At 37.1% G+C, this 16,891-nt stretch overlaps 1 protein-coding gene across 1 annotated transcript in view; it reads left to right on the top strand.

Annotated features, from left to right (window-relative positions):
- The window catches only part of LOC135710675 (protein lozenge-like), a gene marked incomplete at its 3' end in the record, with an annotated part of 135,891 nt that extends 119,317 nt beyond the window's left edge, over positions 1-16,574 (top strand). The window contains exon 2 of the mRNA XM_065233322.1: positions 15,292-16,574. Coding sequence (XP_065089394.1) covers positions 15,961-16,574 — 614 coding nt within the window. The remainder of the gene's footprint in view (positions 1-15,291) is intronic.
- Between the last annotated feature and the right edge of the window lie 317 nt (positions 16,575-16,891).

The raw sequence follows: 16,891 nt of genomic DNA, 5'->3' as shown, positions 1-16,891 counted from the left end.
ACTTCACAGAAGGACAGTGGTCTTCAGAAACATTACTTTATAGAAATATATGGAGCTTGATGAGATGAGATCCGCAAACTTGAAAATTAAAGCAATTCCCAGGTTTTAAGATAACTTCAAAGACGTTAATTTTTTTTTTTTCAGTCAGAAGTTTGCTGAAGCTTTTTTAGGACGATTTAATTAAATTCAGTGCAGTACAACAAGCTTCATGAGAACTGCAAAAACTTTAGAGAAGTTTTGGGAATTTCAGAATAGAACAGGGAACCTCAGAGCAATTCCGTCAACATTAGAGAAGTCACATAAATTTTATAGAAGTTTAGAGAACTTCAGTGAATTTTTAAACCTTTAAAGAAGACCCATGATCGTTAGAAAAATTGAAGAAACTTCAGAACTTGAGGAGAAGTATTGTGAACATCAGGCTAGTTTATCAAACTACAAAAGATCTTCAAGGCAGTTTCATTAACTTCAGGAAAAAATTGAGAATTTTCAAATGATTCTGAAGACCTGAAAATAGTTCATTCCATATTTAACGGAGATTTCCTCAATATCTCGATGAAGCTATCTTCAAAATTAAATTTTCTTTTAGTTTGTCTCGGAATTACTTTGAAATTCTCCACAGTTAGAAATTCTTTGGAAAGATTCTCCGAGTATTCATTGAATTCATTCCAGATTTCTTTTTGAATCTCACTCCTTCCCTTAGAATTCTACTTACATTGAAAGTCTCCTAACAATTAATTGGCATTTCTCCTCAGAAATTCTTTAGATTTCTTCTCATAATTTGTTTGGCAAACTGTTCTGAATTTATTTTCCGAATCCCTTTGAACATGTTCTGGAGTTATTCTCAGATTTAATTGTAATGCTCCTTTTAGTATTTTCATAAAGATTCCAAGGACTTCTGCTCCGGATTCGTTTTCTCCCACAAACTTTATGAAATTATCCTCAGAATGCCCTTGGAATTCTCCGGTGAAGTTCACAAGAGTTGTGCTCCTCAGAAATTCCTAAGATTTCTTGTAATTCTACTCAAAAATAAGGCTCCATAAGAAATCTAAAATTCCTCAGAACTACCTCGATTGCATTTGATGTCTTTCTGAATGATTTTTTTTTCCAGAGCTACCTTCGAATGAGGTCCTTAGAAATTATAAAAAAAATTCCTCGGGTCTTTAAAACTGTTCATGGAATTTGAATGCAGATTCTTGGAAATTTCTTGGTCTTAGGTCACTTTTTAGTCACTATGTTCACAACTATAGTCACTATTTGGTTACTTATTTATTCAACATGGTCACTAAAATCACTATTTCTGACAGCAGTGATTGCTACCCGCCCTGTAATGAATAAAAAGCCACATAGCGGCATGTCATGTCCAAATAGCGAAGTTGTTTGATCCATTGGGATTAGTGTCACCAGGGATCGTCGAAGCAAAGATGATCATGCAGTGCCAACCTTGGATGGAATGACCCTATGGAAGGTGAATTACTCCAGCGAGGGACAGAGTTCCAGACATCATTGAGCCACCTCAACAATGTCAAGATTCCAAAATGCGTCGTGGGTCCTGATACGGGAACAATGACTAGAGTTGTGTGCCGCTCTACTGCTGGTGGATTGTGGTCCGATAGTAAAATAGCCTTGGCTTGGATAAAGAAAGCTTTGGATCGGCCGAAATCAACAAACTGACCGAACACAACCGTTGGAGCTACGTCAACACGCATCAAAACCCGGCGGACATCGTATCCCGAGGAATGAAACCAACCCTGTTAAGCAAATGTCAGCTGTGGGAGAATCATCGGAAAGGTACCGAACAACAGCGTCACCTTGGCTAACGTGAACCAAGTAAAACCTGTTTATCGCGAATAAGTAATGGCAAGCAAAATCAATTCTCAGAGCAGTGCTAATTTTGGTTGAATATCCGAAATGATTATCACCAACATCCCGTGCTCTCTCTCCTATGGGTCATATTTTGGCCATTTCAGCAACGGATTTTCTTCGAAATAAACAACAGTAGAGTCACCCATAGCAAACCAGTTTATTATTCATCGACCCCAAAAAAGCGACCGCAGAATGGTGAACGAAGCGAATACGCAAACAAATTATCAAAGGATTGTTTACAACTTACCTCCAACTCAGACGATCACATCCAACATCCGGGAATTTCCAGCTCAGAACAAGACACCCAAAGAGCAATAATAATGATAACTGTTCATTTCGTCTGAATGTTTTTTTTTTTTCGGTAACGAGAGGATCAGACAAAAATAACACCCAAATCTTGAGTGCGTGGGATCTTGCGCGATCGAATTGACCGTTTTGTTGACCTTGCCGGCTGCCCGACGACGACGTGGAGGTGTCACTGTCTGAGCCGCCGTTTTGGGTTGGGACAAAATTAATCAGCTTACTTTGAGGAAAGTAAACCACTTACTCATTGATCGAAGTGGAAGAGGTACTAAATTTAAAGCTCGTCATCCCAAACCGGACAGCGATGAGCGATAAAGGTGCCCGATCAGAATGCCTGCTGATGATTCATACTTTGTTTATTGTTATTCTACTAATTTCAAGGTATCAGGCCCAAACTTGGAGATATTGAATGGCAAGTGTTCCATCTCATGGTCCCAGCCACAGTTAAATCCCAATACGGTGTTTACTCTTTACGCAGACAATCTAAAAAAGGTCCCACACAGACCTTCTACGTATACCTTGGACAAGGTTCTTCGTCTCGATCATGTTTGCGTGTCGTCAAACCAGCAAAACAAACGAAAGTGAAATCATTTTTATGCTCCTCCGCACGCCCCGGAACCGGTTCTCTTCGGGCTGGGCGAAGGCGAGAAAAAAATCCCCCGTTTCCGTCTTTTTGCACTTTCGTACCATGCCAATTGTGTCCCCTTATGGACCAATAGACCACGACTGATCAATTTGGCATTGAAAATTTGTGACTGAATTGATGCTTTTTGCCCGTCACCGGCCGGTGGGGTCTCAGCGGGAATTGATCTCTTTCGGGGAAATAACAAAAAAAAACACTCAAATCGAAGGGGAGGGGGGGACTGCATGCATGCAAATTTAATTATTATTTATGCCCACTTATGGAACCACGTCGGCGCTCGCCAAAGTCAGTCACCGCAGTCGCCATTGTTGCCAGCCCCAGGTCGCAGGCAGTAAAGTGAAATTTTGGTGTCCGAGAAAATGGTCACGGTGTTTAACGGCTTTGGATGTTATGCTCGCGTGAGTCTGTTGTGATCGTAATCGGTTTCGGAGGCTTTTCCGTTTTTGTAGGAGCAGCTAATTTCGGCAGTATGTATAATCGTTTCGTTTGAGATCTGGTTCAGATTGTCGACTAATTTGGAAGTCTCTGCAGCTGGTTTAACATTGTCCTAGGGGTGTGTCTCAGTGCTCGGCATTTGAAGAAAACAAAAAATCAATTAGATATGCAAATGGATTGGTTTTATGTACGGCGACAATTTGGGAGATAAGCAGCATGGATGGAGAGCGAACAACTTTCCCTTTTATGGCGAAAATTTAACATTAATGTGAAGCTTCGATTTCTGCAGGCTGGCAGTAGCCAGTTCGATTTTTGTTTAATTGATTTTTTTCCCGGGACCACTTGATGCCTCGTTAAATTTCTCAGTATAGTAACGTCCAGTTTTGGCAACCACTGGTTCTTTATATATTTATTTCCCACAAATTTTAATAAGTACAATCTGATAGGCTCATGGCGTCCAAAAAAACATGGATGATGTCTGCGTCGGATTCCGGCAGAATGTATATATTTAGCACCCGGAAGTCTTCAGTCACCCAAACAAATAGCTAGGCGATTTCAAATCTGTGTGCAAAAATGAGGTAATATTATTGTAAAATTAAAAACCTGAATTTATCCACCTGATTTGATTTCATTTGTCGTATGATGGGTTCTGGCCCTTGAATGGAACTGGAAAGTACCTTAGGTATACCCGGGATGTGTTCAGATGTGTCTAATGTGGTCCCGGTCACTTTAAATAACCACTTGTTTCTGAATTCTCATGTGATTTGAGGTGCCGCATGATGGGTTTTCGACCAAGTAAAAAACTGACCACTTCCCCCAGGAGACACGGAACGAGTCCGGATGTGGTAAATTTGGTCCTGGACGCTTAATATGACCTCCATTGATATTCTTTTTGATTTCTCTTGTGACTTGAGGTGCCGCATGATGGGTTTTAAACGATTAAGGCCGATTATAGACTCGCGATCTGTATTTACCGGAACATGTTCCAGCCATATCTCCGGTTCCAGTTGAAAGATTTCCAAGATTTCAATATCGTATCCTGATGAATGTGGGCGTCTTAGTGGAATACCTGTATAATGAGAGAGAGAAGGATTAGTATTTTCCATTTAATTCCACTACTTTATTTGCTTATCCGTGACAGATACGTGTATTTCGTCTACAATGTGCAGACTTCTTCAGTGTCTTGTACTAATACTCGAGTATCGTCGAGTATTAGTACAAGACACTGAAGAAGTCTGCACATTGTAGACGAAATACGCGTATCTGTCAAGGATAAGCAAATAAAGTAGTGGAATTAAATGGAAAATACTAATCCTTCTCTCTCTCATTATCAACAGTTGACCGCAGAGACGTCTCGTAACCTCACTTTTTACCTGTTCAACAACGTTGAAATTCTAATCTAGAGTCATAACTATACAGTTCGAAAAAGTAGTGTAAATTTCTGTTCAGTATGATGCACATAAATGGAGCGTCACATATCATATAAGTTTACATTATATATCATGTAAAGTTCTGAGACATTTCATGCAATGTAGCAAATATTATATACAAAATCCCATTGTTGTAAACAACATTGCTAACAAGTTGCTCGGTTGCGTGAAAGGAAATACAAGTTTAAGTGAATGAATGTTTACATCATTATTAAAATTCAGAATTTTTATCTATGTATACTCAAACTATTTGTATCGATTTTGTATTTTGTGAGTTGTTGAACAGGTAGATTGAGGTTAGGGCGACGCCACTGGTTGACCGATTCCAAAAACATTCAAAAACGTTCTATGGGGCCATGAAACCTTTCATTTGGTGGTTGTTGCATCCTATCCTCTATCCTCTATCATCTATCCTCTATCCTCTATCCTCAAAAACGTTCTATGGGGCCATGAAACCTTTCATTTGGTGGTTGTTGCATCCTATCCTCTATCCTCTATCCTCTATCCTCTATCCTCTATCCTCTATCCTCTATCCTCTATCCTCTATCCTCTATCCTCTATCCTCTATCCTCTATCCTCTATCCTCTATCCTCTATCCTCTATCCTCTATCCTCTATCCTCTATCCTCTATCCTCTATCCTCTATCCTCTATCCTCTATCCTCTATCCTCTATCCTCTATCCTCTATCCTCTATCCTCTATCCACTATCCTCTATCATCTATCCTCTATCCTATATCCTCCATCCAAGGTTGCAAAGACTCATTTCAGCTAAAACAATGTTTTCTAAATTATGAAATAATTAGATGCCATGATCAAATTTTGAATTGGTAGGATACAAGAAGAGGTTGCAAAGAATGTGTTTGACATATTAAACCTGTTTATTTCACTTCATGAGAGTCACAATCAGCGATTTTTCACAAACTCACTCACTCACTCACTCACTCACTCAGCGATCAGTAATTCGCTGATTGTGACTCATAGAAAGCAAAATTTACAGGTTTTATGTTTCCAACGCGTACTTTGTAACCTGTTCTTGTAAGTTACAAGTATAACATGCCATCATACCATCTTTTGGTTTTATTATTCCGAAAAACATTATTTTAGCTGAAATGAGTCTTTGCAACCTTGCCTCCATCCTCTATACTCTATCATCTATGCTCTATCCTCTATCCTCTATCCTCTATCCTCTATCCTATATCCTCTATCCTATATCCTCTATCCTATATCCTCTATCCTCTATTCTCTATCCTCTATCCTCTATCCTGTATCCTTATCCTCTATCTTCTATACTCTATCCTATATCCTCTATCCTCTATCCTCTATCCTCTATCCTCTATCCTCTATCCTTATCCCTCTATCCTCTATCCTCTATCCTCTATCCTCTATCCTCTATCCTCTATCCTCTATCCTCTATCCTCTATTCCCTATCCTCTATCCTCTATACTCTATCCTCTATCCTCTATCCTCTATCCTCTATCCTCTATCCTGTATCCTCTATCCTCTATCCTCTATCCTCTATCCTCTATCCTCAATCCTCTATCCTGTATCCTCTATCCTCTATCCTTTATCCTTTATCTTATTTATATATATTATATGCAGCAATTCCATAAAAACAAGTTAAAGTGTTAGCACCACAGGCGCAGTGGTAAGTGTGATTACCTCTCACCCCAGCAGACCTGGGTACAATCCCAGTTGACGCCGCTGGGATGTTCTGAGGCATAACATCTCTGATCACGCGAAGGGAAGTAAAACCGTTGGTCCCCGATTCATGAGTTGATGGGTCGATAGGTAGGGTCCAGGAGCTGCCTCCCTGGCGTCGGTAGCATTGGTGCTCAGCACGGAAAAAAAAGTTATAATGAGTCTCAGAATTTCGTGAAAATTGGAATAGTTCTTCCTTATCAATAAATATTAGACTCGTATTTTTGATTCCACCATTAGGGTGACCATTTCCTTGTTAGGGTAGTTAAAAAAATCTATATTTTTAAATGCCTTTTTTCCGCTGGGCTGATTTTTACGGTAGACCCCTTAAATTAAAGATTTTCAATGTAGTTTTAAGGAAAATTACAAAAAACTCAAATATTTGATTTTGTATGAAAAAAATACGTAAAAATGCTTTTTCTTGATTTTTACTGCGAGGCTCTTCAACAACTTCTAATTATAGTTTTTTTAATTGAAAGATCATATAATTGGACATAACTTATCTTAAACTGCAAGCAGATATTAGAGCAGTTGCTAGATGGGCTAACTCTAGCGGATTCGAAATGGCAGCAGAGAAATGCTCAATCTCCCATAGATGTAACCGTACATAGTCCAGATATAAGTATATCACTCCGACTACCCAACCGATGTTCTGTTTTCTCTGCAGAAACAACCGCATTGAAGATAGCCCTAGAATCAATATCCCGTTGAATACCGTCGCAGTAATTTTCACCGATTCCGCTAGTGCTCTGAAATCTATTGAAAGTGGAAAATCGCGACACTCTTGGATACAGTCTATAGATATGCATAAGAACCCCAACGTAACATTCTGCTGGATTCCTGGGCACAAGGGAATCACCGGCAACGAAGAAGCCGATAATCTTGCAGCTTCAGGTAGAACCAGTCAGCGACAAAGGACTAAAGTTCCCGGTGGCGATATTCGAAAACACATAGTGTCATCTATAAAATATGCCTGGAACACTACGAGGTGAAAGTAAACATAGAGAAATGGAACGACAGAAAAAAGCGGAAAGAACAAAGGATCTTATCCCGATTGAGAGTTGGACATACCAAACTCACACACGCTGATTACATAGGAAGTACCCGCAACCCCCATCAATGCGAAGTATGTCAGTGTCGCATAACAGTGGAACGTCTGCTCGTTTTCTACACAGTCTACGAAAACTGTTGGAAAACCATCAACTTACCTGGATACATACAAGAAATCCTATGCAATGATCCCAACGCTGAAGAAAAATTGTTGTTATTTCTGAGAGAAAGTCAACTAGTTGATAAAATATGACCACTTTGTGATTTACAATATTCGACCTCCAACTGAACGTAGTACCTTTTATATTTCATATCCATTAGAGGCGAATCAATTTGCTAAAATTTTCGGAGTTTCGGAGACACCATTTGAATTCCTTGTTTTATGTGTGTTAAAAATGAGCGAAAACCCAAAACTTGATAACTTCAAAAAAATCTAAATTAAAAACGAAGAAAAACACATCGCTGTTTTTTTTTTTAATGTTATTTAAAAAAGCCTAAATATACAAGGAAAAATATAAAAACATATTGCGCCCTCTGTCTACAAACCATAAAAAGCATAAAAACAAATACAATCAATGCTTTTTTTTTCAATTTATAATCCCGATTTTTTTAACATCATTATAATTTCCTAAAAAAATATTTTTAGTTACCTTTCATTTGATATTTTGATCTTTGATATCGGCCCAGTGGTTCAAGCTATAAATTTTCTGAAAAGTGATTTAAAAAAAATCGATTTTTTGTACCACTCATAGAAATGGTCACCCTAAGACAAAATTAAACAAATATACAGTGTAGCTCAAAACTGAGCGTACAGATGTCATCAAATTTTAGAAGAAAAAAAAACATCTTAAAAGCTCTAATTTAAAAAGATACGTTTCTATATTGTTGGCTGCTGAATCAGCATACATTTATCAATTATTGGTACAGTATTGGGCTTATTCGGTTGCGTTTATTACAAGTAAAAGATATTTAAGAAAAATGCTTTTTTCTTGAAATACCTTAATATCTTAAAATGCAAAGAACTAAACTTTTTGAAATTTTGCTCATTTTAAGGTATAACAAAGATCATTAATATTCCACTATATTTTTTTTTTAATTCGTCCACTCGTTGAAAATTGAGCATTTTACTAAAATATATCTAACTTCATACAGGTTCTTGCAATAAAGTCCAAAACTATAGCGAAAAATCAATAAATATCTGTTTAACCACCAGCCAAGATTTAAAAAAAAAATCTTTATCTTTACCTATACCATACTATCAAGCTGAACAATGCATTAGGTCCTAAGTAACATTTATCGATTATCTTCAACAACTTTCTCTTTTGTTAATAACTTGGGTACTGAACCGATTCTTATCATGTTTGTCATATAAAATGCTAGATAATAGCTTGTTTCATCGATCTTTGTACTTACCTTGAGGAAATGCAACGAAATTTCCATTTTCACATTCATAAACACCACGTACTTGGGGACTAGTACTAGTTTAAATTGCATCCTCGGACAAATCAGGAATGACTTAAATTTCAAATTTAAATTATCACCACGTACACCTGTGTACATGTCGAAGCAAAGCTCCACAGGGAATTTCTCCTGAACTTAACTTTTTCGTATTTCCTCATCACCAACGTTAGATTGCGGTCAGGATTCTCTGCTAGTAAATCGTACCCACGCAAATATTGAAAGTGATCCTCTTCCATATGCAACCTACGTACCTACTCTATCTTCCAATGATGATGATGATGATGATGATGATGATGATGATGGTCCCAGCTCTTACCCCTACAAAAGTTTGAGCTGGACGATTTATCTTTAAGATAATTAAATATGACATTTTAACCAGGTTAGCAAACAAAATCGAACTGGTTTCAGTTACAAATATAAATTCCCTCTAGAGTTTACAGTTGCTTCACAGCGATATAAATGTGGAAAAGCTCATGCATCCACTTCTTAGTTCGCCTTTTTGTTCACCTAAAATATTCATAAGAATTACAAGCAATCAAGAGTTAATGAACAATCAACAAAGCATCCTATTACACTAGCAACCCCGCAATCTGATGCTATCATAATTTTAAGCAATGTCAGGAATGCTCGCGAACTTCCAACATTTGCCAGAAAACTTACTACTAACTCAAGATATCTTCCAAATAAGCTTCAAAATCGCATTTTTTTTTTTTATCAAATGTTAAATTCAGTCCTTTATATCCGTAATACGTGCGCGAGGCTCAATCCTTTGTAGACTACTTTTTTTAAATCTACTTCTATTAAATCAAATATTAAAAATCCATCATCACCATCGTGGCGAACAGAAATAGTTTTTTGCAGTGCTGCAATAATTATTAAAATGTCGTTATGACAGCTATCCATATAAAATAATCCGTTAGAGATAACTTCATCAAGATACATAATTTGTCAATTTATAAAACAAAAATCACTGGATAACGGTTCAAAAGACAGTTTTAACATGTAAAATGCAGTGTTTTTTAAATTCCGTAAGTGTTGCTGAACGTTTGATATGTCTAGGCATCGAATTGAAAACATTTATTCCTTTAAAATAAAATGAATTTTGTGAAGCAACCGCGTTTCTAGTATTATATCTATAGAGTCACTTCCTCTTTCAATTCGATCACACAAATATCGAGGCAGCAAACTGTAAAAATGAACACCTTAGTCAAATACACAATTCTTTGCTTCACCGACAACCATTGTAAGGCGTCTAGTATCAAAGTTGAGGAAGTTAATTTATTACATCTCAAAATCAAACGCATTATTTTATTCTGCAAGCGCTGTAATCTCGATATTTGTGTTGCATTGGCCAGAAATAAAATGGAAGGCAAACATCTAGATGAGGAGAGACGATTGATTTGTATAGCTGTATTTTACTGGCAATAGTTAGATCGTTTTTCAGTCGACATAGTATTCCATACTTCTTGGCAATTTTCTTGATGACATTGTCAATGTGATAGTTGAACTTAAGTTTGTCATCAATAATCACGCCAAGATATTTAATCTCCCGAACGCGATCAATAGTCTCATTATCAATTACAACAGAGACGTTCTCATTTACTCGATACCGCAAAATAACCATAAATTTAGTTTTAGTTGTATTCAATTGCAACTGCTTATACTTAAACCATCTACTTATAGAACGCAAATCTTCATTCAAGTGTAAAACGGTATCATCTAAATACTTAGCTGCAATGAATAACACAGTATCATCTGCAAAAAGATTAATGTCGCAAAGTCGTAAAACACGTCGCAAGTCATTAATATACATAATAAATAACAGGGGCCCTAATACACTTCCCTGGGGCACTCCAAGGTTATTCCCCATGGGAATCATTAAAAACAGTCCGTTGAGTTCTGTCAGACAAATAGCTTTCAAACCATTTATATGCAGTACTCGTAATTCCAAAGCGCTTGATTGATCTTAACAATAAGGGCATAGAAATTGTTTCAAAAGCGCGTTTTAGATCCAAAAAAACAGCAATAATCGTATACACTCCAAGTTATTTTTCCACTTCGCTAATACCAAATTCAACGGGGTTTCACAAGAATGACCTTCCCGATTGTTCTGGTATCAACAAACTATTACTATTTAAATACTCCAACAGCTGGCCTTAAACAACAAGTTCTAAAATTTTCTCTAATGTGTGCAACATGTTGATGGGACGAAACTCTTTGGCTTTAATCGTTCCAGCAACTTTTTGAATAGGGACCACTAAGGATTCCTTCCAAATTTGTGGCTCATGTCCATTTTTCAATGATTCATTAATAAGGTCCAGCAAGATGTGGCCAATGACATGAAAGCAATCTTGAATAACTCTAGCATTAACATTATCTACTCCAGTCGATTTTCCTAATTAAAAGCAAATAACTCTAAGTTCATCTAATGTAATTGGGTGAAAACCTTCCAATCTACAACAACTTCTGGCTGTTTTATTTCGTCAGGTTCATCGACCAATTCAATGGATTGATTAATTAATGAAACACTGTCTACAAAATAATCATTAAACTTACTTGCATTACTTGTTCTTACTGTTCTAATGTGCCATTAAAAGTTATGGACCGCGGTTTGAAAGTACTGTTTTTTTTAATAAAGGTATCCAAATTTTCCATAACTCTTTGCTGTTGTTTTGATGCTGATCAATTTTCCTTTGAACATATTCACAACGAGTTTTCTTTATCGATTGTGAATACTTATTACGCGCGATTGTGTACCTATTCCAATGATTGTCATTATTTGATCTACATAACTTTTTGTACCATTTGTCCCTTTTCTGTTTAAGACGCAAAAGATCCAAATTGTACCAGCTGTTTCGAGTTCTTCAAAGAAACAAACTTTTGCTCAACTAGTTGATTAGTACACGTTTTCAAAGCGTTATTAAGAACAGCTGTAGATTCATCTAAGCTACCGGTCGCGAATGGAAAATCAACGCTCCTCTCAACAAGATTCGAAACAACTTGCTCCGAATATTTCTCCAGCACTTCAATTTGACATACATTTGTTCAGAGCGGAACAAATATTTCTAATGCATCGAAATTTAGTGCCAACAAGCCTTTTATATTTTTACACATTCCCTAGAATCTCTACTTGATACGAAGAATTTATCAAGGCCTGCTAGAAGCTCCATTTTTCCATGACATATTTTTTCAAGTCTCAGAAATCACGATTTTTTAGTTTGTTAAATCATCAAATGACCTATAGTTAATTAAATGCAGCTTTCAGATAGGACAAACATCTTTGCCGAAGAGAGTGCATATTTTTGATAGCTATTAAGTTAATCACCAATAATTATGATTTATTTGGACGAATCACCAAGTAAATAAATCAAAATAGAATTTTTTTTTTGATGGTTACATAGATTGATTGTGCTTATAAATATGAGTTTTTAGATCAAGCTCGTTCAAGAGCCCATCAAATTCAAAACCCAATTCCGAAAGTAATGTTAAGGGGTTTCTCAGATGTTTTAAAATTATGCAAGATATTTCGACGAATTACAATTGACAAAAAGTAATTTTAGAAATACTACATACTTTTAAGGTATAAATAACTCGATAAGATTTTTAAATAGCTTTCCCATTGTACTTTAGATTAGTTGCAATCTTTGATCGAGTTTGATCTAAACACACATATGTATGAGCTTCTAAAATCTGATTCACTCTTGGAAAAGTTCTATTTAAAAAAAAATTACTTGATTTATTTTCCTAATAAATTTAATTCATGGACCTTGTTTGTATAACATTGCAAAAATATAAAGATTTTATAAATATTCAAACAATTTACTATCTTTCCTCTAAGAAATGATGAATAACATAAAAGCTATCAGCAATAGGCATATACTATCTTGGTTGGAGTTGTTTACCATCATATTTCCTGTATGTTTTTCTTCTTCTTCTTCTTATTCTTCGCGTTTCAAGCTTATTTCTTATCGCATATTAGCTTATTGTTTGCTCTCATCTTAGTGTTCTAGATGCACTTCCACAGTTATGAATTGAGAGCTTTCAATACGTGGTACCACTTTTGCGTTACTACAATTGTGTGGCAAGTACAATCATACTCTATGCCCAGGGAAGTCGAGAAATTTTCCCGCCCGAAAAGTTCTTAGACCGGACCGGGAATCTAACCCACCCACCTACATCATGGCCTTGCTTTGTAGTTGCGCCTTTACCGACTGAGCTAAGGAAGCCCCCATTTCCTATATGTTAGCTGCACTTAATTAACTATTGGTCTTATATTGATATTCACGTTTGATGATTGAATGCCATTATCGTAATTTATGAAAAAATGCAAACCGTTGCAAATTTTTCTCATGTAGCACACGATTTTTTTTTTCTTTATTAGAGTAACTTTCAGCCAGTGGTGTCACTTACACGGAAAATAAAAATGACCCAACATTATATTTTTTTAACTTAAATTTGTGTAAAGCCTCTTATTCAAACTCGTTATTGTTGTCAAAAAAGAAACGAGCTATTCGACTCACTCATAACTATCATTCAATAAGGTACTAGTGAGCAATTGAGGTATGCTCCAATTTGAGTAAATTTAACTTAATTTTGAGTAGAAAAAATTGTGTGTAAGCATTTTTTTTGGCGACGTTGAACTCCAACTACTTTAAACTATTTACTCAAATTGAGCTTATTGAACGGAAGTTGAAAGATGGGTGAAAAGATCTTAACTTTATGTTGTTTAGAGACCCCATGGAATATGTTAAAAATATAAAAGCACTAAATTTCGATGCATAAGAAATATTTGTTCAACTATGACTATGAAAAGTCGGTTTTAAAAAAAAAACAATCTCATCGGGGTACCTCTAAATCGCGCTTTTGAGTGTAGCCACCATACAAACTTTTTTTGTAACATCCTTAAGTATCATTAGGAGGGTGAGCCCCCAGGTTTCCAGAGAAAGTATTATTTTGGACTACATTAATCTGCACCTAATGCATTTTAAAAAATTGCCATTTCCACCCATGGTGGGTTTTGCACTTCCATTTGTTAATAGAAACCTAATGATACTTTTTTTAACGCCACTCATTATCAAACTTTTGCTTTCAACGGCAACAACAGTGCGACCACAGCTGCATTCAATGAACAAAGAGTACCGAAACAATATATTTATCGAGTAAACCAATTGTCGATAGTGCTATCGACACCAAGAGATTAACGCTGCTGTTGATTGTACAACTGAGTTATCTTTCTCTATATCGTTAATAGAGCTTCGATTTATGTTCTGGGACTTCTTACGATTTTCATTCAGACAAATTTTCAAAATTCTTAGACAATTTAACCCAACATCATTTTGTTTTCGAGATTGCGGGACTGAAAAAAATATATATCAACATGAAACACTTTCAACATCTCGAACTAGTTATTGTTAAACATTCTGTAGCTTATAAATACTTTCAACATTCAACAAGATTCTGGGTGATCCAAAAAATGTCAAGGTATCAAGCTTAGATCAACTATTAAGATCATAGACTAAGAAGCATTTTCAAAATTCTGGGGCTTTTAAACATCATTGAACAACTTTGACACATTTATCGAGATCTCGAACTTGAAATGAATCGACATCGAACATTTACAACATTTTATAAATCAAAAAAAATTTCAGGACGTTAGTTGGAAAAACCATGGAAATCCCAGAATATTTAAAAATGTTGCCTTAAAATTGTTCAGCCTTATGAGCAAATCTTTTGAGATCTATATTTACTTTTATAGTTGGCATTGTGGATACATTTTTCATCACCATGAATTTGCCTTTAATTCAAGAAATCAATGCCCCTCTCTGGTCAAATTGAATCAAATCAAACTCCGAAACTGAACTGTTTAACCTCGCTGTCACTTAACGATATTAACTACCCATTAAGGTTTCCAGCTAGTTTTAATTTTGCATTGGCAAAATGTTTAAATGAAAAAGATGGAATTCCAAACCTTATATCTGCTTTATATTGCAAAAACGAGAATTAGCGGGCACATTGGTTATTTAGGTTGAACTCGTTAATTTCAAAAACAATTTTCAATAGTCTCAATAGTCTAAGGAGCGCAATGCAAGAATTAAAAATGTGTTTGGACTAATCTATAGTAATATTTACAAATACACTTTCTCCACCTTTGTCCGACATGCTACATCTTCGATTCATTTGTAAAAGTTAACACATTCTTTAAAAACCTATTGTGACAACCAGACTGCATTGAACAGCTTCAAACTCAAAATCATTCACACTTTCCAGTGTCGATCGTTGTTGCAGCACGTACCAGAAATGACTTTCAGGAAGTATCGAACCGCGGATCGATTCGCACTCAATCGATCCAACTTAGCCGAATTAACGCATAACCTTCAACGCAAATTCTTCTCTTTCCTCCTTCTCTAGCAATAGTGTTATCCATCAAACGAGTGCATGCATAGAGCTCCAGAGTCAGTGCGGTTTCGTGTTTGTTGTGTGTGCGTACTCAGCTGAGCTCCGACCGAATCAAAATAGCAACGACCAAAAATAAGCACCAAAATAAACAAAAGTATCGAAATTTCTTCACGCCCAACAGCATTTGAAACAAAACTCTCCAACGAATAGAGTCGAACTAATTTTAATCGAGAACCCCCCCCCCCCCCTTAACCCCTCTAACTAAATTTCTCAAACGATCAAAACCGACGACGCCCGGCTGGGGTGCACCAGCTAAACAAGTTTGGTGCATTGTTTTGAAAGTTCCTCCCTGCCCTCCCTCGGCCTGTGCTTGCACCCGACCACCGCTTAGGGAAAATAACACCAAACCTAGCATGAGAGAAAGAAACAAAAACGACTAATAGTGCTTTGTGATGAAGAAAATGATCGTAACAAAGGAAAGTGATATTAAAAGTGAAATTATCGGCGAAACGAGCCTACCCAGAAAAAGCGACCGTAATTAATTAAACAATAAACGCCGGTAACCATGTTCCTCTTCTCGGTGCACCCTCAGTCTGGTGAAATCGATCGAAAAATTCGTAACCACCCGGGTGCAGGCCAATAATTTCCTCGCGTAACAACTGGCCAAATCCGACAACCATCATGCTGGAACCGGAACTGTACGGTGGAAGTGGGGTGTCGGATCATCATCACCATTTTAAGAACCATCACCGGCACTACCACGGTCACCACCACCATCATCACCCGCACGGCAGCGGCGGCGGCGGTGGTGGATCGTCTTCCGGGGATCGGAAGTCCTCGTCTTCGTCGCGATCTTCACCGCGGGGACATTTGCATACCAGCAGCGGAGGGGAAAAGCTCAAGTACCAGAATGCGTTCAGTGCGACCGGTGTGGGGGGAGGATCGGACGGGTACTTTCGGTACTATCCCCACCAGCACAGTAGCTATTATGATTTGAGTGAAAAGTTGGACAGCTTGAATATCAAACCGGAAAGTGGGAGCGAATCGAGGAAGAATGATAGTAATAATAACAGCAACAAGAATACGAGTACGAGCAGTGTTTTAAGCAATGGAAGTGAGGGTGCGGGAAGCAGTGGCAGCGGCCGGAAGAAGACCACGGTGGTTTATGTGGGTGATGGGAGAAGTCGGGTGCGGAGGGTGGTTCGAACGCAGACGAGGCACATTACGGTGGTGAGCTACTCCGGGAGGAAGAAGGACACGGCCACGCACACCACACATCATGCGACGGTTTTGAGGTGAGTTTGAAGGGTTTACGTATTTTGAGGACGATCCTTTGGATGGATTTTTTTGATCGGGGTATCAGGGGTACTGTTTGGTAAATGTTTAGACATCTGTGAAAAATTATTCCGAACTGGTAAAGACTTAGAATAACGCCAAGCAGCTTGAAAAAGAATATCAAGCATGGCTATGACTTATTACTGTTATCAAAAAATGAAATCTTAATAAATTAGCAAATCCATAAAAAAAAAACCAAAAAACTTAAGATATTTCCATAGAACAATCTAAAAATATCTGCATTTTTCAATTTAAAAAAATAATAATAAATAAACAG

Source organism: Ochlerotatus camptorhynchus, unplaced genomic scaffold (assembly GCF_037179485.1).
Source record: "Ochlerotatus camptorhynchus isolate MF236.1 unplaced genomic scaffold, CSIRO-AGI_Acam_v1.1 ptg000401l, whole genome shotgun sequence".
Classification (NCBI taxonomy): domain Eukaryota; kingdom Metazoa; phylum Arthropoda; class Insecta; order Diptera; family Culicidae; genus Ochlerotatus; species Ochlerotatus camptorhynchus.
The sequence above is the reverse complement of the archived record's forward strand: the minus strand, read 5'-3'. Positions and strand labels throughout refer to the sequence as shown.